We start from the raw sequence: 27431 nt of genomic DNA, 5'->3' as shown, positions 1-27431 counted from the left end.
CAAATGGTCAAGCTACATATGCTATACATTTAAGATGTCAATTTTGAGAATAATTTGATGTTCTACAACCCCAAGGCTTTGTCTTTTTTCCTATATAAAGCTCCAGTTCTAAAATACCTAAAGGGTATAATCAAGTATTCTAAAAATCTTCTGCAGAGTCATATTGAATAACTGAGTGTAACAGAGCTAGCAACTCACTTCAGAAGTAAGGCAACATATAGGCTGAAAGTGAGGGTATGGGAAAAGATATTCCATAGCAATGGAAACAAAATGAAAGCTTGTGTCAGCTATACTCAGACGAAAAAGACTAAAAACAAAGACTATGATAAAAGACAAAAAGAGGGGCACTATATGATGGTAAAGGAGTGAATCCAGCATGAAGATATGATATTTATAAATACAAATACACCCTACATAGGAGCACCTAACTATATAAAGCAAATATTAACAGACCTAAAGAGAGAAACAGACAGACAGCAATAACATACCAGTAGGGGACTTTAACACCCCACTTACATCAATGTAAGACGATTCAGAAGAAAACCAGTAAGTAAGCATTGGCCTTAAACAACACATTAGACCAGATGAATTCTATGTCTGTTGATAGTCTCATGGAGTTTCCATATATGTAACAATTAGTTTTTTTCTTGCTGCTTTTGAGATTTTTCTCTTTGTAACTTTTAACATTTTAATTACGGTGTGTTTTGGTGTGGATCTCTTTGGGTTCATCTTTTTTGGGACTTAGCTTCCTGGAACTGGATATTTCCTAGGTTTAGGGAAGTTTTCTGCCATTATTTCCCCAAATAGTTTTTCTTTTCTCTCTCTTCTCTAGGACCCCCACAATGTGAATATCATTCTACTTGATGACAAGCAGAGTCCCATAGGTCTCCTATCTTCAGTTTTTTTTCATGCATTTTTTTCCTTTTTGCTGCTCTGTGTGGGTGGGTTCCATTATTCTGTTCTCTAAGCTTGCTGACCTATTCTGCTTCCTCCAGTCGGCTGCTGAACCTCTCATGTATTTTTCAGTTCGGTTATTATATTCTTCAGCTCTGTGACTTCTGTTTGGTACTTTCTCATATTTTCATCCCTGTACTGAAGTTCTGTGTTCATCCATTCTTCTGAGTTTCTGAGCATCTTTATGATCATTACTTTGAATTCTTTATCAGGAAGATTACTCATCCTCATATCACTAAAGTCTTTTTCTGAGGTTTTGCCTTGTTCTTTTGTTTGGAACATACCTGTTTCTTCACTCTGCTTGACCCTCTTTTCCTGTTTCTATGCATCAGGCCGAAACGTATCCCAGCCTTGAAGGAGTGGCCTTGAGCAGAAGATGAACTTATTCAAACTTGCCTTAGCTCTGGGTTGCCCCTCAAACCTCTGTGATTGTCTAAATCTCCTGATTTATTCTTGATATGCCTCCCTTGTTGAGTGTCCCAGAGGGAGGAATCTCATTTAGCACCTAGTTTTAGGTTGCTTGGAGACAGACCCTCAGGCAGCGGATTTTACAGTATGCAAATATACACAGACTTGTGGGGCCACACCTGTGATTCCTACTGGCCGGCAGAGCAGATCTGGAGGTGTCCCAAGGGTGACAGCTACACAAATTGTGGCTCCGGATGAGTGTGCAAGCTCTTTTCTGTAAGGTCTCATTGAGCTGTAGTGAGGTTGCAGGAGTATGAAGAGATGGTGTCTCCCTGCTTACATTCCCTGGGAGCACCTCCTCAGACCCTAGATGTGAGGGAAACCTGAAGCCTGTTTCTCAGAATGAAGCTCCAGGACAAGTAAATAAGCAGTTTCCACAGAAAGATGGGTTTTGTTCCAGTTTTCTGTCTGTACAGTTCCCTGGGGATGGTGGCCTGCCAATAACTGTCTTTCCAGTTGTTATGGTTCTACGGAACTCAGTAACTTCAGCCCCTTGGGCCACCAGGGCCAGGTGACCAAGGGGTGTTCCTTGTGTGGAATGTGCACAGGTGCTGGCTTCAGCAAGGCAGCTGGAATGTACAGAAGGTGGGGCACCCTTGCCAGCTTCAGAAAAGCAGTGGGACAATGTCTGGACGGCACACACCGTGGGTTTTAGCAACGCAGCAGGAGAATGCCTTGCTTGTGTGTGTGAGCTGGCTTGAGGCTGGGAGCCCAGACCACTCGTGCTCGCCAACCCCAGCCAGGAAGCAGGGTGGGGTGAGCTGCAACGACCCACACTCTCTGGCTTCAGTAAGGCAGCAGGATTGTGGCAAGAGGTGTGCTTATGGGGCAGGTGCTCAATGTAATAATGGTACCTGCCAGCACCTCTGTCTTCAGGAAGAGTTACAACCCATCCCTCCAGCAGATGGTTTTAGGTTAGCAAATGAGTCCTCCTCACATAGAGTCTAGATGCTTTGCAAACTGCTGCTTGTTCACTGGGTCTTGCGGTGAGTAAGATTGTATGTGAGCCTTTTAAAGAGGAAATCTCAGTTTCTTATAGCACTTTGTGTCCCTTGGACATCAGCCCTGTTGGTTTCCTTAGCCAGGCATTTTGGAGGCTCGTCTCTCTGGTGCAGCTCCCAGAGGTCGGGGTGTCTGATGTGGCGACCAACCCCTCGTTCCTCTAGGAGAAGTTCTGCATTGTTAAGATTCCTCTCTACTGTGAGTTGTCATGTCAGGGGTGGGGATTTTGCTGAGACCGTGTCTCTGCCTTTCCTACCCATCTCGATGTGGTCCTTTCGACCTTTGTTGTGAAGAAGTAGTTCATGTAGGTTTCAGATCTTTTCTTTTTTGCTTTAACAAATGTTTATTAAACATTTCTTATGTGATAGGCACTAAGGGGAATAAAAACATGAATAGGACCATCCGCTCCAATTGTCTATTTGAGGACACACACACATAAACAACTGCAAAACAATTCAACAGGGGCTGTGGCAAAGGTTTGTATGAGGCCCTGCTGGAACAGAGAGAAGGGAGTCAGGTGTTTAGCCTGGCTGCCTGGAAGAAAATTCCAGAGAAAGGACATTTAAGTTGCTTCCTAAAGGGAACAACCCCACGTGCAAATTTCCAGAGGCAAGACAACTGAGGCCTGTTTGGGGAACAGTGTGAAATTCCACATGAACGTGAAGAGTTTTTTTTTTAATTTATTTAACATTATGTAGCTGACATTTACTCTTCAAAGGACTGCAGATGCATGAGCTCATGCATATTTTTTAATCTTCAAAATTAGGTTTCAGATCTTTTCCAGAGGGAAATGATCCCTGTGTAGCTATAGATGGTATGTCCATGGATGGAGAGGTGGTCGGGATCTTCCTGTGCCACTATCTTGGACCCCCCTCTCCTTGGCATTAATATTTCTAGGCATTTTACCATGTCATGGGAAAATTAAAAAAGGAAATGTGAAGTGCATCAGTGGGTAAAGAAAACGAACACAGGAGACGTGCTAGGGCAACGGCAAGGTGAGCACAGGGGGCTGTTTTCACATCATTTCTTAGCATCACACTTTCTTTATCTGTAAGTGCGAGAAAATTCATATTTACTTTGAAGTGGTATCAGAAAAATTAAATGAAATAACGTGCTGATTGGCAAAATATAATCAATTTGATTTATTATTACTTAGATTTTATGTATAGTTTTTATTAATGTTAAAAGTTTAATAATGGTGTTTTCATTGTCTATTTATGGTTACCTTCTTTTTTTATTTTTTTAAATGTATTTATTTATTTATTTATTTTGAGGTACACCAAGTTCAATCATCTGTATTTATACACATATCCCTGTATTCCCTGAGGCTAGAGATCCTTGTTTTCCATTGAAAGTGGTGATTTAGTTTTCTTCTGCTTGAAATTTGAGTAGAACTAGAGTCAACTTAAAGAAAAACATTACGCAAGCAATAGTTCGGTAGGTACATGGACATAAATGACAAATCTTGAAGGTGACATGAGAATGAGTTTATGAGTTGAGAATCTTCCACAACACTATCATATTCAAGATTCCCTTCTGTAACAAACTCTTGTATTTCCCTCTTTTCTATTTAGAACTGAAAAATCTAAATAATAAAACTTGCCTACCCATAATACACATTATTTTCAGAAAAGCGACATTCTATATTATTAACAATAATATAACAGAAGTAAAAGTGAGGTTGTCTCTGGATAAAATAATATGTATCTCAACATGAAATGCTCAGGTATGATAAGACTACAACAGAAGATGTTATCAAGCCATTGGGTAATTGGACCAAAATACAGAATCATTATGAATGCAGCAGCTCCAAGTGCAGAACCCATGCAGACGCGCTACGTCCGTGACAAGTATTGGGAGACGAGTTTCTGAAATGGTGAAGTTCTAAATGAGACAAAGTTCAACTTTCTCTACACTATGGTTTTATTCTTGGACATTCAGCAAGAAGTTAAAGCCTTCCAAAAAACGCTGTGTGTTAGGTTCCAAGTTGGGTCATTAGAAACCAGTGTTTTACTTCCTGGAGAGCCTGGTGGGGCTTTAGAAAGTCATGCACTGCACAATAGCGTATTGTTAACTGCGGTTACTATGATGTACAGACCTCTACAACTTACTTATCTTGCATAACTGAAACTTTATATTCATTGAGCAACAACTTTCCATTTTCCCCTCTTCTCAATCCCTAGCAACTGCCATTCTATTCTCTGCTTCTATGAGTTTGACCATTTGAGATGCCTCATATAAGGGGAATCATGAAGTATTTGTCCTTCTGTAAGTGGCTTATTTCACTTAGCATAATGTTAAGAGAATAGATCTCGTGTTAAGTGTTCTTACCACAAAAAACAAACAAACAAACAAACAAAAAACCACAAAAGAACACAGGAAATTTTTAGAGGTGATGGATATGCTTAGTATCTTGACTGTGGTGGTGGTATCATGTGTGTATGCATGTGTCCAAACTCATCAAAATATACACTTAAACGTTTGAAACATTTTGTATGTCAGTTTTACCTCAATAAAAGCTCAGAAAGAGAGAGAGAGAGGGAAGGAAGGAAGGAAGGAAGGAAGGGGAAAGGAAGGGAAAGGAAAAAAAGGAAGGAAAGAAAGGGGGGGGAGGGAGGGAGGAAGAAAGCCAAGCCAAACACTGGACAATTCTTCAATTGCAAGACCACCCCATACATTACAGTATATACAGCATCCCTGACTCCTGTCCATTAAATGGCAAAGAACCCCCAATTTTGAGCCAAACACCCCCAGAGATTTGCAGAATGCTCCTAGGAGGTGGTACCATTCCCACTCCCACAGAGAATCAGTGGTTTAAAAGCAAGGACTTTAGAGTCAGGGGACTTTTATATATCCTGGTTCCTTTATTTATGATCTTGAGAAAATGACTTAAATTCTAATCTGTTTAATGTAAACGTAACCAGGTGTTACGGGTTGAATTTTGTTCCCCCAAAAGAATAAGTTAGAGTCCTAACCCACATTACCTCAGAACATAACCTTATTTGGAAATAGAGTCTTCAGAGAAGTAAGTTAAGATGAGGTGATTAGGGTGCATACTAAACCAATACGACTGGTGTCCTTTTAAAATGGAGAAATTTGGACATAGACACCCATGCAGGGAGAATTGTATGTGAAGATGAAAGCAGAGATCAGGGTGATGCTCCTACAAGTTAAAGAATACTGAAGAGTGCCATAAAATCACCAGAAGCTAGGGGAGAGGCATGGGATAAATTCTTCCTGTCAGCCCTCAGAAGAAACCAACCCAACTGACCCCTTCATCTCAGACTTTGAGACTTCAGAACAGTGATACAATAAACTTCTGTTTTTTAAGCCACTCATTTTGTGGTACTTTATTATGATAGCCCTAGCAAACTAATATATCAGGATAATATTTTTGCAAAATTAACTATATCATTTTAATTTTCTTCTTAAATCTTTGTTCTCTTGCAGCATTTCTCTTCCTGCTGAATCTATTTAATATAAAAATAGGCTTGAAAGGTAAGCTTTCTGCAGAGGAGATATGCTAAGATAAAAGTATTAAGGTTGGGGTCTGTAGATTCAACCATGATGGTCTTCCATGACACAGACATGATACAATTTTCTACCATTAACATTCAGCCAAGACGCGAGAGTTAGGAAGAAGGCAAATATGACATAACATCCCAGCTTGTCCATTCTCAGCTTGAGGGATGATGAGAAAGTAGGGGAGGCCAGAAATAATCTCGTATCTATGAGGTTTCACAGCTTTGAGAAAGGAAAAGCTGTGTGTATTTTTTTTATCAATTATTTTATTTATTTTTATTTTTTCCTTTTGAAATTTTATGTTTTTAAAGGTTGCTTTCCATTTACAGTAATTACAAAATATTGGCTATATTCCCCATGTTGTACAGTGGATCCTTGTACCCTATCTTATACCCAATAGTGTTTTGATAGTTTTTTGGAAACATCGAAGGCAGAAGAGACCTTTTACCTTCTCTTTGGGACTCTTGAGAGAACCTGCTTGTCAGACTATCTCTTTATCAACATGAAGGTGGCACCCACTTTTGAGGAAATGTGATAGCATAAAGGATGATTGAGTGTACTCAGAGACTCCCTTTGCTTCTATGTGTGAAGGATGGGAGTGCTCACCTAAGATATCCATTATCCTCCTCAGGTTAGCGATACAGAGGATAGAGAACAATAATGAATGCCTTGATCCACAGCATGATGAAGAGGAGGCAAAAATGAAGAAAGAACTACAGTGGTTTCAAGAGCTAAGGGGAGGTGAAGTCAGGTAGGGAGCATCACCAGCCGCAGAACGCAGCTGTAAATGCCAATAAGACAGATGGTCCAGGCATGAAGCAGTGACCACCCAAGGAGTTAGAGGGAGCTTTTCTACACTATGCCATGAGTTCATATAAGCTCCTCACATCCCAAGATGCAAATGGAAACTTAGAAAGAAAGGAGAAGGAGACGCTAAAAAATTGGGCTTATATACCCAAATTATACCTCTAAAGAGATTATTGAAAATACAGCAGTGGCTATGGAGACTTTCGTTTTGAAATATCCCCAATCCTTTCACAAAATTAAAGTAACTAAGATAGCAAAATCAGAAATCCAAAACATACATTATCAACAAAATTATATGACAGTGAGTCCCCATAAACCTCAGAATGCAAGACGAGGAGCAATACTAATTAAGATGCTAGAGCCTTGCAGGAACAGCAGCGCTACTGGAAAAAAAAAAAAAAAAAGAAAAGAAAGAAGGTCAGTTGGACTTCCTAGGTGGTGCAGTGGTTAAGAATCCTCCTGCCAATGCAGAGACACGGGTTTGATCCCTGGGCCGAGAAGATTCCACATGCCACAGAGCAACTAAGCCTGTGCACAACAACTATTGACCCTGCGCTCTAGAGCCCATGAGTCACAACTATTGAGCCTGTGTGCCGCAACTACTGAAGCCCGCGCTGTGCTCCGCAACAAGAGAAGCCACCGCAATAAGAAGCCCAAGCACCACAATGAAAAGTAGCCTTTGCTCACTGCAACTAGAGAAAGCCCATGCACAGCAACGAAGATCCAATGCAGCCAATCAATCAATCAATCAATCAATTTATATATTTAAAAAAGGAGGTTGGAAAGAAGGCTTTTAATAGCCCTAGAGCTTGGGACCTCATAATTTGTCAACAGGTATCTACTCCCCAAAGAAGAAATACTCTGCAAGTAGAGGATTCCACACACAGATCTGAAAAAAACTAAAACTAGCTAGCAGAGAGCTTCCCAGTCCCCCGGTTTGAAGGTGAGTGAAAATAGAAGGTAGGATGGTGTTGGGGTTGCCTGAGCCTTCAATGCTCTCAGAAAATCCATCAGAAATCCTCTTTGGACGTACAGAATTCACCGAGGTATAGAAGCATATTGAGGAGAAACTGTTCAAAACAGAGCCCTACTTGGTCAGAGCAGGAAAATCAGGATAAAGAAAGGAAACATTTCAAATACTAGTATGAAACAGGTCCTCACTAGGGGAGAAGAACTAACTCAGAAAGCAAAAATTGTAGCCATATGGGGAAGGCATTAAATAAATAAATAAATAAATAAATAAATAAATAAACTTTGGGGGAATGGCAAAAGGAACCATAGGTTTAGGAAAGTTTTCCTAGCACACCTCTATTTTCAATATTCTTAAAGTTCAGAAAAAAATTCAAACATGACAATAGGAAAAGATGAAAGAGAAGATAAAAAGAAAAATTATCTAATACAGATACAGAAAGTAAAGACACACCCAAAATATTCCATAAGACACAAAGCCCAAATATTTCAAAATAAGTAAAAAGTAATTAAGAAAATTTACAAACTCTTGGGACTTCCCTGGTGGTCCAGTGGTTAAGAACCTGCCTTCCAATGCAGGGGACATGGGTTCGATCCCTGGTCAGGGAACTAAGATCCCACATGCCGTGGGGTTAGTGTTAGGGTAAGCCCATCCACCAAAACTAGAGAGATCCTGCAAGCCTCAGTGAGGATCCTGTGTGTTGCAACTAAGACATGATGTAGCCAAATTAATTAATTAATTAATTAAAAGGAATTAAAAGATAAAAAGAAAATTTACAAACTCTGAAACAACTACATACATAACATACACTGATTTAGAAAAGATCAGAAATAATATAACTAGGAGTTATGGGATGAATTGTATGCCCTCAAAATTCATATGTTGAAGTCCTAATCCCCATTACCTCAGAATGTGACTGTATTTGGAGACGGGGATTTTTAAAGATGTAATTACTTAAAATGAAGTCTTATGGGTGGGCCCTAATCTAATATGACTTGTGTCCTTGTAAGAAGAGGAGATAGGACAAAGACACACAAAGGGAAGACCATATGAAGACACAGAGAAAAGACTATAAGCCAAGAGGAGAGGTCTCAAAAGAAACCAACATTTCCAACACCTTGATTTGGAGCTTCTAGCTTCCGGAAGTGTTAAAAAATAAATTTCTGTTGTTTAAGCCACCCAGTCTATGGTTTGTGATGACGGTCTGAACTAAGATACAAGTCAAAAGAATGATATACATCATATGAACTGACTGAGCTCAGGAGAAGATATAAATGAAAGATAAAGAACTGCAGACTTAAAGAGACAAAATGCAGGTGTGAATAGATACCACAAAAGGGAAGGAAAGGAAATAAATTGTACAAGGTGAAAAATTGAAAAAGAAAAAAATAAAATAAATGAAAAAGAGAAAGAAAATGATAGGTACAGAGGACCAGCAAAGAAGATCCAATACATATGTAATAAGTGACCATAAAGAGGAAAATCAAAGTGAGAAAACAGATCAATGGTAATGAAAATCCAAGAAAAACTTCCCCAAGTAAAAGGGACTTAAACATAAATACTACAGGGCATATCACATATCAGAGGAAAAATATGATCCAAAAAATTTTTTACCAGGTATTAGTAAACTGGCCTGCAGGCCAAATCTTGCCCACCTCATGTTTTATGCAAATAAAATATTTATTGGAAGACAGTAACACCCTTTCATTTACATATTTTCTTGGGTTGTTTTCACAATACGATGACATAGATGGGTACCTGCAGCATAGGCTGTACAGCCTGCAGAATTAATAATATTTACTCCCTGGCCCTTTACAAAAGGAGTTTGCTAACCTGGGCCTATGCCAAGATACATTCCAGTAAAACTATTAGATTAAAATAAAATAATGAAGAAATGAAATGAAATGAAAAAATAAATTCACTGAACATCCAGGACAAAATACCAACTCATTTAATTAACAGCACTTTCAGGGTAAGATAATACTCTATGCCAGTACACAAGAGAATAACATAATTGAGATAGTAAAGTGAAGAAAATATAAACAAAAGATTTAATTTTCAGCCAAACTGATGTACAAGTATAAAGGCCACAGTCATACTGTCATTAACATGCAAGGGCTCAGGGAAATAGCTTCCATGAGCTTTTCCTGAGAAGGCTCAGAGAACAAGCTTCTGACAACCAAAAAATGACTGGAGAAGCTTTATGATAGAATATATAGTGATTGTTATTTCACTGTAGCAACAAGATTAAATAAAGAAGGATAAGAGTGACAAAATACATGTAACTGTTACTTGCTCTGACAATGTAAATATAGCTATGAAAGAGATGAGAAAGGAACATAGATACAATAAGCAAAGTAGACCATGCATGCCAATTGTCTTATCGATATCAACTGGTACTAAAAGGACATTACTTTAAATTAGCTGGTGGGGAGAGCAAGGAGGGAGAAGTGGCTAACTACAACACTGCTTATGATAGAAAATGAAGACAAAAATCTTTAGTAAGTGGGACTGTATAATATAAATAAACATCTCACATAAAAGATAACTTTTAGAAAAAAAATACCACAAAACTTCATAAACAGCAACAGTAGTACTTCAAAGGGAGAGACAGGCACAAAGAGCAAAGAAAACAGATCACATCCTAGAGGAAAAGTAAATGTCCATCAGTAGGGAACTTGTTGAATCGAATCATGGATTGATGGATCCAAATGATGTAATACTATGCAGCTGTAAAAAAGGAGTGATCACATTCTAGAAGGAACACAAGTGTCCATCAGTAAGGGATTTACTGCACTGACTGATGGGTCCATTTGATGCAATACCAGGTAGTGCTATGTAATACTATGATGGATCCACATGATGTAATACTGTAATTGACTAGGAAGAATCCATATGATGTAATACTGTATAAAAGAATGAATGACTTCCCATCCAGCATATGTTGTTCTGCAAGGCATACACAGTTGTAAAAGATACTGTTCTGCAAGTTATAGAATGGTGTGCAAAGTATGCTGTGTGTAAAAAAGGAGGGAACCACACAGATATAAGTATTGCTGATATTTAAAAAAAAAACAACAATGAGAGGATAAACACCAAATTGATTAAATGGTTACCCTTGGTTAGGGTACTGATATACTTATTTGTTTAGAACAGCTGTGGTTAATAATGCCTTTTGTATATCAGCAGAAGTAGAGGGGACTGCTTTTTGAAAAGACATCTTAATGGTCTATTTCTGACATATAGGCAGAACCTGGGCAATCTAAAGGGAGGACAAGAAGTGAGAAATGTTAACTCCTATACATAAAAATATAAGTATTACTCTCTACTTTAGCCAAAGAAAACTTTGCATATTATATTTATCTGTGAAACTAGTTGTCTTCTTAATTATTACTTTATTTTTAAAAACTTTATTCTTTTGTGGCATCTTTAATGATTTTCATCCAAAGGGGTCCAAGGTTTCAGGAATCCTTATAAAAAACTAGGCTCAGGAAACTCTTTTGGGTGTTCACTCCCACCCTGTGCTTTATATTTCTACTTATCTGGCCTCCAAGGTCTCCATCCTTTGGCCTGCCACCCAAATTCTCCTCCTTGGCCTAAACCTTCCACAGAGGTGCCACATTTGGATATTGTGAGAAGGCTTAAAAAGGAAGAAACACAAATGGATTTGGAGAGACCTCTACAAGGCACTTATCTTAAGAAGGAAAAGTCTGCAGTCAGCGGATATTTCAGACAAAGCCTCTCCTTTTCCCTTTGTTCACCAGATGGCGGTTTTATCACTCCCTACCAGTTTGCGTTCTCAGTGACCACCTCCATTTTCTTTTATCTCAGGTCCTCTTTTCAGTGATGGTGGTATAATTAGATAGAGCTAGAATCCTTTTATTTTGTCGTATTTGCAATGTAGGCCTGTCTATTGACACTGAGAAGGACACAACAGTCTGACCCATGTTCCTGGAGCCAAAGGATTGGATATCCTGTTCCTCCCTGAGGGGTGTTCTCCAATACTTCCTGACTACTGTGCGTCCAAAATTCACACGGCCAAGGAATGTCCTCCAAGGAAAAATAACTGTTAAAAGGGGACAAAGTTCTCACGCTCAGGCTCCGATATCTCCTCATAAAAATGACCCCAATGCTAAGTATTGAAGAGGCCAGAGATGCTGCTAATTGTCCACAAGGCACAGGAGAGCCCCCGCAACAAAGAATTACTGGCTCAAGATGTTAACAGTGCCAAGGTGGAGAAATCTTGAATTAGAGTACAACTTAAATGTCATCACAAAAAGACCTAGAAGTAGAGTGACTCAAACAAGATAGAACTGGATGTGTCTTTGTCTAGGATGGAGAAGGTGGGCCGATGACACCACCCAGGCTCCTTACCTATTGTTGCTCTGCCTTCCTCTAGGGTGCTGACCTTGACAAATGGTTCCAGCTGGCTTTCCAGCCTTGCCTGAACATTCGGACCCATATGTATGAGTTGACTGGGGTTGTCATAACAAAATACCATAAACTGGGTGGTTTAAACAACACCCAGTTTTTCTCACAGTTTATTTTCTCACAGTTCTGGAGGCTGGACATCCAAGATCAAGGTGAGACCTTGCTCCTTGGCTTGTAGATAGCTACCTTCTCACTGTGTCTTCACACGACCTTTTCTCTACGTACACATATCCTTGGTGTCTCTTCCTCTTCATCTAAGGACACCAGTCATATTGGCTTAAGGCCCCATCCCTATGACCTCTTTTCACCTTAAAGGCCCATCTCTACATATAGTCACATTGGGGAGTTAGGGTTTCAATATATGAAATTTGAAGGGACATAATTCAGTCCATGACACCACAGGAAAGGAAAAGAGACAAATTAGAGGGCAAACAATTTCATCCTTTAGTGATTTTCCCCAGAAGTTGCATAAATCATTTGCTTTTATATACCATTGGCCAGAACTTAGTCACATGCCCAAGTGAACTGCAAAGGTGGTTTGGCAAATACATTCTTTAGCTTGGCAACCATGTGCCCAGCTAAATAAAACTCAGGGGGCTGTGTTACTCAAAGGAAAACTTTTAAAGCAAGAGATAGAATTCTACAAACTGGAAAATATGGTTTGTTCTCGTTTTTGATTTAGTGTTTCTCCAATATATTGCTTCCTGGATTCACCTCCTCTACCATAGCTCACAGTATAATGATATCTATTCCCACGTAGGACCCGAGCACTGCGGAAACCATATCTATCCCTAGACACTTTTTCATTTAGAAGAGAGTCACAAAACTGCAGCTACAATGCATATTCATGGAATCTAGAAAAATGATACTAATGAACCTAGTGGCAGGGCAGGAATAAAGACGCAGATGTAGAGAATGGACTTCAGGACACGGAGGCTGGGGGTGGGGAGGGGAGGGTGGGATGAAGTGAGAGAGTAACATTGACATATATACACTATCAAATGAAAAATAGATAGCTAGTGGGAAGCTGCTGCATAACACAGGGAGATCAACTCGATGATGGGTGATGACTTAGAGGGCTGGGATAGGGAGGGTGGGAGGGAGTTGTGGGAGGAAGGGGATATGAGGATATACGTATAAATACAGCTGATTCACTTTGTTGTACAGCAGAAAGTGTAAAGCAATTATACTCCAATAAAGATGTATTAAAAAAAAAAAGCTAACAAACAGAAAAACCAAAACAACAACAGCAACAAAAACCGCAGTCACGAGAAAATACTTAGTATTACCCCAGTGGCAGTGTTGAGTCCAGGCAAATGTACTCCTACCCTGAGACACTGTGTCTCTTATTTTGTCTCTGGAATTTAAGAATAGTGAGAAAGGCTCTGTGGCCAGGAAACTGGAAGAGAAAATGCCTATGCTCACATCGTTTAAGGCAACCTCTATTTCTGCTAGCAAACACTCGGATCTCTGCCCCTAATGACTGAGGCTGAGGTGTGCTTCTTAAAGATGGAAAACTATCTCTGAATAGATCATCTGTGAATATACTAACAACTATCATATCTAATATATATCTTAAATGACCACAATATAATAGTAATACACTGTATTTTAACATACAATACTTCAGTTAATATATTGACATTGAATAAATTATAATTCTAATGCTAAATTTTCAGGTAGCTTATGCTGCTAATGGCTAAAACAAGGCCATTGTCCTAGTTGTTTGTGGAACTTCAATAACAGACTGTATTTAAGTGAAATACCATTAAGCTTTAGTGGGAGTTACACAGCAATTATGCCAATGGGAGTTGAAAGAAGGTGACCTTTCACAACTGTCCAAGGAGCACCCATCAGAAAAAGCCAACTCACCATTCTTCTTGTAGAACATAATTTCTCCTTTGAATTCTGTTTTTTCCTCCAAGGACTTTTCAATTTGAAGCATCAATTGCTCGTTGGTTTCAACCCCGAATAAGAATTTGCAGCTGCAACTCTTCTGCATGACTTCTGTTCGGGCAAAGCCAGCAAGCTCACAGAAGCCATCCGAACAGTAGACTATGGGGAAACCCTTAGCCACCTGGGCGTTGGCAAGGATGAAGTTGCTATCTGTGGACCAACAAGGAGAAGACAGTCAGCAAGTAAACAAGCATGAGAAATTCTTTGTAAATTGCACTTTGAGTAACAAATCATGAGCACATACTTTTAGCTGATATTACCTAAAATGCATATCTTGATGTGCTGGGGAGGAAAAGAGACACCCGAAATATAAAACAACATTTCCCAGCAGAAGTATGTATTAGCTGTGACTCTGGCTTGCATTTTGAAACACACCATGGAGGGAACAGAGTATTCCTTGGCCTGCTTTGAGGCACTTTTTCACCATCTAGCTAACAGTAAGGGATGGTGCTTCTGAGTGTGGCTTCTGGTTCATAGCTTGAATCTGCCACTTGATGTACAGGTGACCTTGAATGAATTACTCACACATTCTAAACCTCAGTTTCCTTAGGTTTGGTTTCCCTAAAAGCAGACCCTGAGGCAAGGATTTGAGTGTAAGTAATTTATTTGGCAGGTGATTCCAGGACATAAAGAAGTGGGCAGGGAGGAAAGGTAATAAAGGGTGAGAAAGAAAGTGGTTTACGGCTATGAGCAACTGAGGCTCAGTCACACAGGGACCCACCCAAGAAGTGACAGTAGGACGCAGCTCAAAATCTTCCCAGAGAGGAGAGAAAGCCGGGGTATTTATCTGCCACTGTCTAGGATCACTTTGGGGTTGTCAACATGTTAGCACTTTGGCCTGCCCACTTGGGCTGAGCACACTTTCCAGAGGTCACCTGGGCAGCAAGATGCTGGAAACCATTGTATGTAAGGAAACGGTCTGCACAGGAACTTAAGGCTAAGTCAAGGAGATACTGGGAGGACACTGACAGGTGTGCTGCGAGGGTGACAGTATTCTTTACTTGGCAGATGTGTTGTAGGGATTTGTGAGAAATGTTGAGTACAGTGTCTGGCACAAATAAGTACTCAATAAAAGTTATTATTAAGAGTATCATTCACATCCTGTGGCTATTATATTAACAAATAAGAATCATAGGGAAATAAAAAACAGGACACAGTTGTTAAGTGCTTAGAGAGAACTCCTGGAGGAGAGCCTGAAAGGCAATATTCAGGGAAGGCTCAAGTTTTTTGAGATTAACTTGGATGTTTTCAGGCTAAAAGATGCATATTAGAGATGGGATGTAAGACAAGGCATGTGTTGGTGGGTGACTTTCAGGTTCAGAATGAATTAGAGACTATTATGAAATCACTCTTTGTAGTGAGGTGGATGGACCTAGAGACTGTCATACAGAGTGAAGTAAGTCAGAAAGAGAAAAACAAATACCGTATGCTAACATATATACACAGAATCTAGAAAAATGGTACTGATGAACCTAGTGGCAGGACAGGAATAAAGATGCAGACATAGAGAATGGACTTGAGGACACAGTGGGGAAAGGGGAATCTGGGACAAAGTGAAAGAGTAGCACTGACATATATACACTACCAAATGAAAAACAGACGTAGCTAATGGGAAGCTGCTGCATACACAGGGAGATCAGCTCGGTGCCTTGTGACGACCCAGAGGGGTGGGATGGGGAGGGTAGGAGGGAGGCTCAAGAGGATATGGAGATGTATGTATACATATAGCTGACTCACTTTGTTGTACAAAGTAAACTAACACTACATTGTGAAGCAACTAAATTCCAATAAAGATGTATAAAAATTCACTCATTCATTCACTCATGAAACTAAAGTTGAAGTGTCAGTATATCAGACAATATTAGAGGCTGGGATTTTAAAGAAAATTTAAAAAATGGAAAGAACTGTGGCATAAGTTGTTAAATGAAAAAATCATGATTCAGTGTAGTATGTTATTAGATGAACTGTTTGTCCGAGAATATACAAACCCATATAAACATGTACCTGTATCCCCAAATAGGAAGTGTTTATGTATACTTAAAACCAAGTGGGATAACTGGTAACTGTAGATGTCTTTAGAGAGAGCAACTACGGGCAAAGGTGATAGGAATACTTATTTTTGCCATATTCCTATTATCCCCTTTGAATCTTATACCATATGTTTTATGTACTGCTTACTCAAAAACTAAGATATTTCAAAGAGGTTTGCAGCAGACATCATATCTTGTATGTCATGAGAAAAGAGGAATTGCAGCTACTTTTCGGTGACCAGCAGGACAAGCACTAAAGATCTATTCCATGGGCTTTTCCATCTCTTTTTAAACATCTGTTGCATGCTTCCATAGACCCCTCTCATCTGGCAGAACCAAACCCCGTCTACGCGGCTTTGCTCCAATCAGCTCCTAAGCCCAGAGTGCAAACCCCAGGGCTAATGTCCGCATCCTGCCTGAGCCGGCTGACCCCTCTACTTGCCCAGCCACCCTCTCCCTGTGCAGAGGAGCCAGAGCTGAAGGTCCACACTGGGAAGCCTTCAATGGCACACTGTTTTGAGGCCATGTGAGTGAATTAAATTATCCAAGACTAATACGTAATTCTCTCACACTTTGCAGAAGCAGCTATTGATGGTGTACTATGTGCTGGACTTTGTTCGATGTGCAGAGGCAAAAAAGTGCATTAGATGCAGTTCCCTGCCCTTAAAGACCAGCCATGAACCTATGGGAGTTCCCAGCTAGGTCCAGAGAGGGGTGTCCTCCTACCGAGGCTGTGGTCTTGGTCTCACCAACTCCGCATGGTTCTGGGTAACTCTTTAACCGTTCGTGTCTCTTCCTCCCTCCATTCTAAAACTTAGGCTGAGAGCTAGCTTAGAAAATGTAAACGCATAGCATTGTCAAAGTATTCAACGGACCTGAGGACACAGCGGCCAGCGGAGGTGGGGCGGGTAGCGGAACCTGGGACGAAGTGAAAGAGTAGCACTGACATATACACACTACCAAATGTAAATTACATAGCTAGGGGAAAGCTGCTGCATAACACAGGGAGATCAACTGGATGATTGGTGCCGACCTAGAGGGGTGGGGTAGGGAGAGTGGGAGGGAGGCTCAAGAGGGAGGGGATATGGGGATATATGTATACATATAGCTGACTCACTTTGTTGTACAGCAGAAACTGGCACAACAGTGTAAAGCAATGACAGTCCAATAAAGATTGGAAAAAAAAATTTGCAAAAAAAAATAAAAAGGTACTCAAACGTTCTGAAAGAGCTTTTAATGTGTTTTCAGAAGCCATTTTTCAGTCCACTGCTGACATGTTTATTGACTTTCTACTATGTGCCGTGTGACATGGTTCTACCATATGGCAGTTCCTAGAGTGAGGTGACAGAAGGTGTTAAAAGATGAATAAAGTATAATTCCTAGCTTCATTAAAGAAATGCATCAATATCTGTAACATTAAAACACAGTATATAATAAGTACCAAATCAGTGGTACACACATAACACATACTACCAGAGTTGAGAAACTGAAGATCCAGAGCTTTAAAAATGATTAGTTAGGAATAAGATAAAAATAGGTGGAGATAATCATCAAAAGTCCTGGGAGGTTAGAGGATGGAGCAGTTTCAGAGGATGAATGGAGAAATAGGAATTGGAGACAGAGAAAATGAACAACATTACATTTTGTCCTAAAGTCCAGTTTCCCATTTTTAAACAGCCACAATAAGTTTTCTTTTGTTAGTATTTATCTGGTATGCTTTTTCTTGTCTTTCTACTTTTGACCCTTACAGAGACTTGTATTTTATAGCTGTGCCTTGCATATAGCATATATTTAAAATTTTTTAAAGTATGATATGAAGATACATCCATCAACCTGAGATTGATATATTTACTTTTATTATGATTACCATATTACATTGGGTTTTTTTTTTTTAACCAACTTAACTTGTGCTTTCTGTTCCCTGTGTTTTTCTGTTTTGCCTTTTCCATTTTCAAAAATTGGAAACTATAACACATCTAAAAAAAGATTTAATAACAGCATTTAAAGCCAACACTCAACACCCACGGATCATTCATCTAGCGAGAACCCCTGTGAGCACCATACAAACTGTTATTTCCCTCCATCTCCAAAGAAGAAAACAATAACTTGAGTTTTCGTAATAATCATTCCTATTCACATAGTTTTTACCACTTACAGATGTATTCTCATGCAGCATGTTGTCTATTTTTTCCGATTCTTACGGCATATGTTACAGTATTTCATTCTACACACTTTTTAGTGACTTGCTCTTTTATTAATTTCCTTAGCATCTTTATAGTTGTTTATGGACATAAGAAAAGACCCGTCCTTCAGAGGTACAATAAGCTTCTGGTGAAGCCGCTAAAGGATTCACCAAATTGCTGGATCTGTGCATTTCAGTTAAGGATTACAGAGGGTTTGGGGTAGTTAATTAATTCTTCCTGCAAATACCCTGAAAAAACAAAGCAAAAAAATAAATAAAGTCATGTATTTGGCCTTTTCTGTTTATATTTAGCACTTGTCCTTGATATGTAATTGCATTTCAATTCCAAAGAGAACTGAGTGGCAGTCGGCTCCTCATAAAGCTTAGTGTACTCGGTACATGATCGTCCTTCTGTTTGGGAAAGAGGAGCTCCTCTTCCCAGCTATCTACTTAGAAACATATGCTCTTCCGAATACCAGTCCTGGAATCTCCAAAGAAGAGATGTGACATTTACTTTAGAATAATGTAAAACAAAGCCACTGCCATCATGATTATGAACCCATCATGGGTATATCACTCACCGTACATATGCCAGGGGTATTTAACCTTTTAAAGAATCAATTATGCATATGTGATATGCATCTAAATGCCATGCAGCTTTTCCCTGCTTGTTTCTAGGTCATCCTTTGTGTAAATTCAGCTTCGAAGTGCCAGTAAACAGTAGGACCTAAATGTATTTACATTTTAGGGAGTTGATTATTCTATAAACGCCTCCTTAGCCAAAAGCTTTCATGGGTCATCAGAGGGAATCTCAGGGTTGGTAGAGACCCAGGTCATTTTCTCTGAGTGCCTACTGTAGGGTAACACCTTCCCATCCAAACGGAGATGTACTATTCATTGTCAACTTCTAGGCACACAGGGAATGGGGGTTGGAAAGGAAAAATATGGAAGGGAAAAAAAAGAGGGGAAAGCAAACACTGATCCACTACTCATTCCTTTAATCCTCGGTCCATTTTTCACATGAAAACACTGAGACCTGGAGAACTTTAGTGTCCAGTCCAAAGTATGAAGGGATGGATTAAAACCCAGTCTATGTGACAATGTTTATTTACTACTTCATGCATCCTTTCTGTAAAGAAGTGACTTGTTCTCGGTTAGTTCCAGAAAAATATTTTCACCTCTTCAGTCTACAAAGAGCTCAAAGCCACAGATTTTTCTCTGCAAAGATCATTTATTAAAAGTCCATTGATGACATCTCCTAAACCAGTCTGGATCTCTCAACAACCTCTGTGTCATTTCCTCATTTCCTCCAGAAAGTCAATATTTCAAAAATATGAAAACAACTTTCTTGGCTCCAGAATATTTTGCATAGGCCCATTCCAGCATCCCTCAGGAGACAAAGAAACGTAGTCGCTATTTGAATGATCTGACTTCTGACCACTTCATGCCCTTTTGATGTACATCACAGTACTTCTAAAATTTCCCCATTGAAATATCCTTCTCCTGGCTGAAGCCACTAAATGTGTATCTCAAGCAGCCTGGAGGCATTGATCTAAGTTCAATATTGTTTTGGAAAATCTCATGGTTAACTTAAAATTTCATCAGAATTTTGCATTCTACTGTGTCATGTATTTATGCTTGTTTGAGTATTTTTTGTTTTAATATGAACGTGTCAAGTTTTTAATTCAAATGAAACTTCAGGGGGATATGTTGTTTGTTTTCTATGACTTGTGCATACCGTCTAGTACACCTCTACATCGCCTACGTTTGAGAATCAAGACTGGTGGTAGAATAGTGTACACTCAAGACAATTGGACAGATCCAAATCACTCTCCCCCCGCAGCCTCAGGTCCTTCAAGACCACCACCTCAGCACCCAGTCTGAGAACTTTCCACATGGCAGACCCAGGAGCCAGTTACACCAAAGGAAACACTGAGAGGTACTGGGCACCAAAGAGAAACCTGTACCCCTTGGCTCTTTCTGTCAAAGACACAGAAATTGAGACTTTGATGGTCCAAATCTTTATTTCTGGAAAGTGCCTCTGATACAGGTTCTCTTTTAAAACCAAATCTTGTGTTGTGTCAGCCACTTTATATATATATAAAAGATATGTAGACAATACATGCTATTTAAATGTTAGGGCTTACACTGGGTTTTAGTATAATATAAAAATCTATACATTTGTAAAAATATTAAATCTTCAAATATTTAAATATTAAAAATAAATATTTTAAGTATGAAAATATTGCAAAGGGGGGAGGGATAAATTGGGAGATTGGGACTGACATAGACACACTACTATATATAAAATAGATAACTAATAAGGACAGGGGACTAATAAGCCCAGGGAACTCTACTCAATACTCTACAATGGCCTATACAGGAGAAGAATCTTAAAAAGTGTGGATATGTGTATACGTATAACCGATTCACTTTGCTGTACGCCTGAAACTAACACAGCATTGTAAATCAACTCTACTCCAATTAAAAAAAAAATATGAAAACAAATCTTGTGTTGTGTTAGCAAGTACTTATACAAACATACTCCTCAGACAACACAGATGGGCAAATATGAATCTTGTAAGCCTTCACTTTCTTGCAGAGGGGAGGAAACAAACATGAAATTTTAATTTTCTTTTATGAGTTACCACCAAGCTTTCTGAATTGCATTTTACATACGGGTCCAAGCAAGACAACGTCTGTACCCCTTGTGACACTGAGCACCATTCTCTCTCGAGTCTACCCTATCCAGGTATATAGAAGATGAATGCCTACGACTTGAAAATATTTAAAAGATCTTTGCACTTTATACTGCTTTCAAGGAGCTTCTCGGTATCATTTCCAAGTATGATGGCATCTTTATTAGATTAAGGTACTGGCTGCAAGCTAAAGCTCTCAGTGTGCCCTCTGCCAAAATTTAGGTTGCTTGGAATTGAGGACTTCTCTAACCTTGTTTTAAAAAGCAGGTGAAAAATTTGCAAAGAGGGATTCTCGGAGGCGTTACAATTTACACATCACCTAGTAGCATGCTTCAAATGGTTCTATTGCTAGCTTTCATCCTTCATTTATGATTGGATTTTTAAAATAAATACTGTAAAATGATCGCTTCAGACAAAGATGAGAAGAAAACTTTGTAACAAAGGAAAGCTTAAAGCTGGAACCCTAGGGCTGAAGTCATCCCAGAAAGCAGAAAGTTGTGTATGTGTATGAAAATATGTTGCTCTCTTAAGGCCAATAAACAAGTAAACACAAATATAAACAGACGTGCTTCACCTCCTCACCAGTGAAGCTAGCAGCCTCCACTGGAAACTTCTTAGAAATGGAGAATCTCAAGCCTCAGCACAGACCCCCTAAATAAAATCTGTATTTTAACAAGATTCATATGCACCCTGCAAAGTTTGACATGTTCCTTTAGAATATCACAGGAAAGATCTAGAAGAACCTAGTCACAGTAAGTGACTGAAGGAGGGTACCTGGGTGGCTGAGGACAAAAAGGAAAAGAAACATTTTCATCACAGTCCTTTTTTAATGTTTGAATTCTGTACTACATGCATGAATACCTATTCAAAAACATCTTAAAATGTATTAAACCATTCATTTGAATGGATTAATAAAAATAACTTGATTGAAAACAAATACTAATCTTGATGAAGTAACATGAATCTAGATGAACAAATTTCAAAATTTCCAGTAAACAAAGGGAAAAGCTCATTAAGACAAATAAATTCTAAGCAAATTTAGTATACTCTTTATCGTAATTTGGTATTAGCAAAATCACCAGTAAGTTTTGCAAATTTCACTTTTCAGCTGTGTGAACTTCAACGGTGAGTGGTACTATAATATTTCTTTTCAGGTGCATTGTCTCTTAGAATTCAGTAAATGAGTTTAATTTCAAAAAAGAATGATTTTTAATTAAGACAGGCAGACAGGACTCATCAAAAGTAAAATGAATGAGGGAGAAATTAGAATATCTCAAAGGCAATAATAATAAAACGTGTTTGGTATTTTATCCACAATTGATTCTCCACAAATACATTTGAAATAATGTGCCCCAGTTTTCTGTGGTTCTTGTCTACAAAAATTAATATTTTATTTTATTTTTTTTAAATAATTAAACCTGTTTTTACAGGCACCCCACTGGGTGGACTCTTTCCTAAGACTGTTACTCCCATTTTATTTTATTTTATTATTTTATTTTCTTGGCTGTATTGGGTCTATGCTGCTACGCACTGGCTTTCTCTAGTTGCAGGGAGCGGGGCCAGCGTGCAGGCTTCTCGGTGTGGTGGTTTCTCTTGTTGCTGAGCACAGGCTCTAGGCATGCAGGATTCAGTAGTTGCAGCACTCGGGCTCAGTAGTTGTGGCTTGCAGACTCTAGAACACAGGATCAGTAGTTGTGGTGCATGGGCTTAGTTGCTCTGCGGCATGTGGGATCTTCCCAGATCAGAGATTGAACCCTGTCCCCTACACTGTCAGGCAGATTCTTAACCACTGTGCCATCAGGGAAGTCCCTAGAGTTAGTCTTTTACACAAAATGGTCTTTCACATAATCTGTTTACTTTCTTAAAAATTAGGATTATTTATCTACACTCTGCCATTGGAATCTACACTCCAAGGGACAGTGGAGAGAGGAGGTTGGTTTGTTTTGTTCATTAATGTAGTCACAACCTCTGAAATGGTGTCTGGCACATAGTAGGTGCTCAGTAAGTATCTGTTAAGCAAATGAGTGAAATAAACTTGGAACCTATTAGTTTTTACTAAAGCACACCAAATGAGGGCAACTGTTTTTAGCCAAATCTATTGTTTTATTAATTAGCAGGAATCATTTATAACCAGCACCTTTGCTTTAAAAATAAAATCAGAACCACCCTGAACAGTCCATCTCATGCCTATAGTTTTCAACCTGACATGCTGCTTTTAGTAAAGTCTTTGGTAAGCAGAAATAGAAAATTTTATTTTCTATTAGGAAACCAACTAGACAAAAAAAAAAAAAGGAAAGTTAAATAATGCTAAACAAAGCCCTTTCTCCAAAATATAAAACAAGATTATGAGGCACTTTCACTCAGTAAAGAAAACTATCCTATGCACAAGAATTCAGCATTTGGGAATCCTTGGGAGAGTCTTCTGGGCTACTTTGTAATTGTCTGATCCAGGATGCTGCCTTTTAGCCACTACCCTAATGAGGGAAGGCTAGCCGGTTCCCAACAGCGCCTAGAGAAAAGAAGTAGGTGTATGTAAATATCCCTGTATTTGCATGTGTATTATTCCTATATTTTCATATTCATGATTCCTGTCCCTCCCTACCTCTCCTCCCTCAAATCAAATACGAAGGTAGGTGAGCTGCCTGGACGGTCAAGCTTTTTTCCTGCATTTGCAAAGAACCAGGGAGGAGAAAGCACAGTGTTCACTATACTTTCTCCCTTTTCAAATATATAAGACTGGATGATACAAAAATGCCAACTCCTCTAACCCAGAGGAGGGGTCAAGGAGAGAGGAAGTTAGGCAGAAACTGACAGGGGAGGGCTTAGCACCTTGGCAATCAGGGGACAATTCTCATTTTATTCTCTTAAATAAACAAATTACCAAATAGGTAGCTAATTGTTGTTTCAATTTTACACCTTTGTAAAACTTTTCTTAGGAGTTTATTTAAAGACAAAATAAGACCACATGATAATATTTCTGTTCTGAAAGACATAATTTCTTTGGGCATCTTATTGGATCTATTGAAAGACAGATTGAATAGAACCCAGTGAATGAAACCAGCCGTATTCTATGTCTATCCATATTCCCCAAATATTTCATTTAACTTGCCCCCCGATTCTCCTCCAGCACAACCTAGAGTTTGCTTGCAATTACATTTAATTCAAAGAATACTTCCTTTCAATTTCAAACAAACTAAAACAGGCTCTTTACTGCAAACATACATGAAGATTTGAAAAAAGGGGTATTTTAGTCATTTTATTATTTTTTTTTATACTTCAAGCATTTTCAAATTTGAATTTCTGAAGACAACAGATACAAATTTGTGTGCCCAGTGCCCAGTGCCCCAGAGTGGACTGACTTTTCTCTCTCTGTTCAAGCTTTGTTTATATTCTGTGGGAGCTGATGCAATCAAATATTTCTCATAATTTGGTAGCATTTTCCAGAACCTCATCTAGTCACTGCCTAACCTTCTCTGCTTCACAGTACTCACGTTAGATTAAACAGGAAAAATGAGGGGTTTTATAAGAGAGAATTAATTGTGAGTTGGGTAGCAGGAAACACAAGAGCAAACACAAGAGTAAACGAATCTGATAGTTACAGATATTCCACTACTGTAATATTAGCCTTTTTATTCCAGCGTCTTTATAATGATGCAGAGAGAATGTAAAACTTTAATTAAGGTGATACCTGCAGGTCTCTGGGAATTTGTGGGCGAGGTGGAGGCAAGAAAAAGATGACAGTAATGGAGAAACAAACCAGCATAGGTCAATGCTGACTCGGCATTAGGAAACCAAGAGGACTAAGAAGGAGGAAGCTAAATAAATTAGACAGAAATAAGGCAGATAGTAGGTGCTGTTTATTAAGGAGCTATGATAGGGCAGGCGCTCAGGTCCTCATTTTGCATTTCTGGCCCTCACAAGAGCATCTTTTTTTTTTTAGCTCTTTATTGGAATATAATTGCTTTACACTCTTGTACCAGATTTGAGGTACACCAAAGTGAATCAGCTGTATTTATACCTATATCCCCATATCCCCTCCCTCCCATGACCACAAGAGCATCTTATGCTGTGATTATACAGGAAGGGGGTTTTGCTCATAAAGGTTGAACCACCTGACAATACAAGTTAAAATATCCTCAGAGCTACAATACTCCTGATTTCAGTAGATGAAAATAAGAGATGAAGGAGAGCTAGGATCTGCATAGGAACATCACCAGGTCCACTGTTCACCTAAGTGCAGCCCTGAGGATGTCCCTCGTGGTCCAGGGGTAAAGAATCCACCTTCCAACGCAGGGGACTCAGGCTCGATTCCTGGTCGGGGAACTAAGATCCCACAGGCCACAGGGTCGCTAAGCACACACGCACCACAACTACTGAGCTTGCGAGCCACAACTGGAGAGAAGCCTGCACACCACAGCAAAGAGCCCATGTGCCACAAGGAAAAAGATCCCACATGCCTCAACAAAGGTCCCAAGTGCCACAAACACCCAACACAGCCAAAAAAAAAAAAAAATTAATTACTAAATAAAATAAAATAAATAGTTTTAAAAAAAAACAAAAATTGCAGCCCTGGTCCACCTTGCCCATTGGAACCTCCTAGGTTGCTTATTAAGGTTGAAATTTCTCAGGCCTCACCTCAGGTCTATTAAATTAGAATCTCCAAGGGAAGGGAGCCCTGGATCTTTGTTTTAAACAACATCACTGGATGATAAACATTTCCAGAACATTTGGGACCATCTGCCCTAATGGGAGGTTCAGATTGTATGTGTCAGCCTCAGTGTAGGAAGGGGATATCCACTTTGTAGGTGAGTACATATTCAATACATAAGGCTTGGGAGAATTCTGTTCTAAATAATAACCCCTTTGTTTTTTACAATTTTTCTATTATTCCTAAACAGACTTTTAATAGCTTGGTTAATAGCACTACAGGAGCTCAAATTTGGGGATGATTATAAAGGTCCACATATAACCTAATGCCCCATCTATAATCCCATAGGCCTGCTATGCAACAGCTTGTCTTGTGGTGGCACAAGTATCTAGTGATGGGGTCCTCACTCTTTCACAAACCAGAGACATCAATGCTGTGACAGTGAAGCATGGTAACCTTCCCCATAAATGGATTTAACCCCTGCTTTGGTCTTATTACCTAGAATAATCTTTGCAAAGAAAAACATCCCTCTCCTGTTTTAAATTTTTTAAAGGCTTTCCATGGTAACTGGAATGAAACTCAAATATCTCTACCATGACCTATAATACCTTGTCTAAGATTTCATTTACTCCTTATCTGGTAGCTGACATTTCAGAATGTTCTTCCCAGCTCTCGCTACCCCCAAGGCTTCAGCCCGTGCAGTTCCCTCCCTCTGTGTTTCATGTTTCAGGTCTCCACTTTTCAGAGAGTCATTTCCTGACCATGCTATCTAAATAAGTCACCCCACATTATTTTCTATCATTATAGCCTGTTTTTTCCTTTACGACTGAGTATTACAATTTTAATGATGTTTCAACATGTTGGTTTGTTTATGATTTCTTAACCACTCAAACCCAAGCCCACTATACACAAAACTGTAAATAAATGCTAAACTCTATATAATGAAATGGTCTATCCTTGGATATTCCACCATGAAGCACATTATGTGGGTGTGCATTTTTTTCTAATTAAATCTTCTCTCTCTCTCTCTCTCACACACACATACATTTTCCTTAGTGGATGCTACTGGTACTTCTGAGTTACTCTGACCAGACACCATGGTAGCCACCTAACCTGCAATATAGAAAACTCTCTTTTCATGAGAAAACTCATTTCTGTTGATGATTAGGTTTTAGGTTGAACACCTTTCAGACCTAAGTCATGAGGAGGTATAAATATGAAATAAAACATATCTGTAGACATTTTATACTTTGGATGAACACTGATCTATATACGAGATATCTTAGAATTGGGTTCTGGCTACCTCTATGATAAGCTGTGCGACCGTGCCCAAGTCACCTGCCTTCTCTGGGTGGTAGCGGTGGAGGTGATGGGAAACATTCAGATCAGAGGCCTCTTTAGAAGGAGAGGCTGAAAGGGTTTGCCAATGGATTCAACTGCAGCAGGAGAGAAAAAAAGAAACAAAGAATGATGCCAATGCTTTTGTGTTAGAAACTAGATAGGCAGAAATTCGTTTTATGAGATGAGAAAACAAACAACCCTGCATACTTGAGGGATTTCAAGAGTTTGGAATTTATACAATGTTTAAGAAGCCTATTAAGCATCCAAGAAGGAATGTCAAGTAGGCAGTTGAATAAATGGTCTGAAGTTTAAACAGCATATCTATGCTGAAAATATAAATGTGGACTTAAGAATTAGATCATTCAGGGAGTGAGTTTAACCAGAGTAAAGATGAGGTCTGAGTACTGAGTCAGGAGACTTT

At 39.1% G+C, this 27431-nt stretch overlaps 1 protein-coding gene across 1 annotated transcript in view; it reads right to left on the bottom strand.

Moving 5' to 3' along the window:
- KCNH8 (potassium voltage-gated channel subfamily H member 8) overlaps positions 1 to 27431 on the bottom strand; it is a 409682-nt gene that overhangs the window by 257712 nt on the left and 124539 nt on the right. Inside the window, exon 2 of the mRNA XM_057739199.1 lies at positions 14027 to 14260. Within this exon, the coding sequence (XP_057595182.1) occupies positions 14027 to 14260 (234 nt within the window). The remainder of the gene's footprint in view (positions 1 to 14026; positions 14261 to 27431) is intronic.

This window comes from Hippopotamus amphibius, chromosome 6 (genome assembly GCF_030028045.1).
Source record: "Hippopotamus amphibius kiboko isolate mHipAmp2 chromosome 6, mHipAmp2.hap2, whole genome shotgun sequence".
NCBI classification, from domain to species: Eukaryota; Metazoa; Chordata; class Mammalia; order Artiodactyla; family Hippopotamidae; genus Hippopotamus; species Hippopotamus amphibius.
Note: the sequence above shows the minus strand (reverse complement) of the source record. Positions and strands in the feature narration are given on the sequence as shown.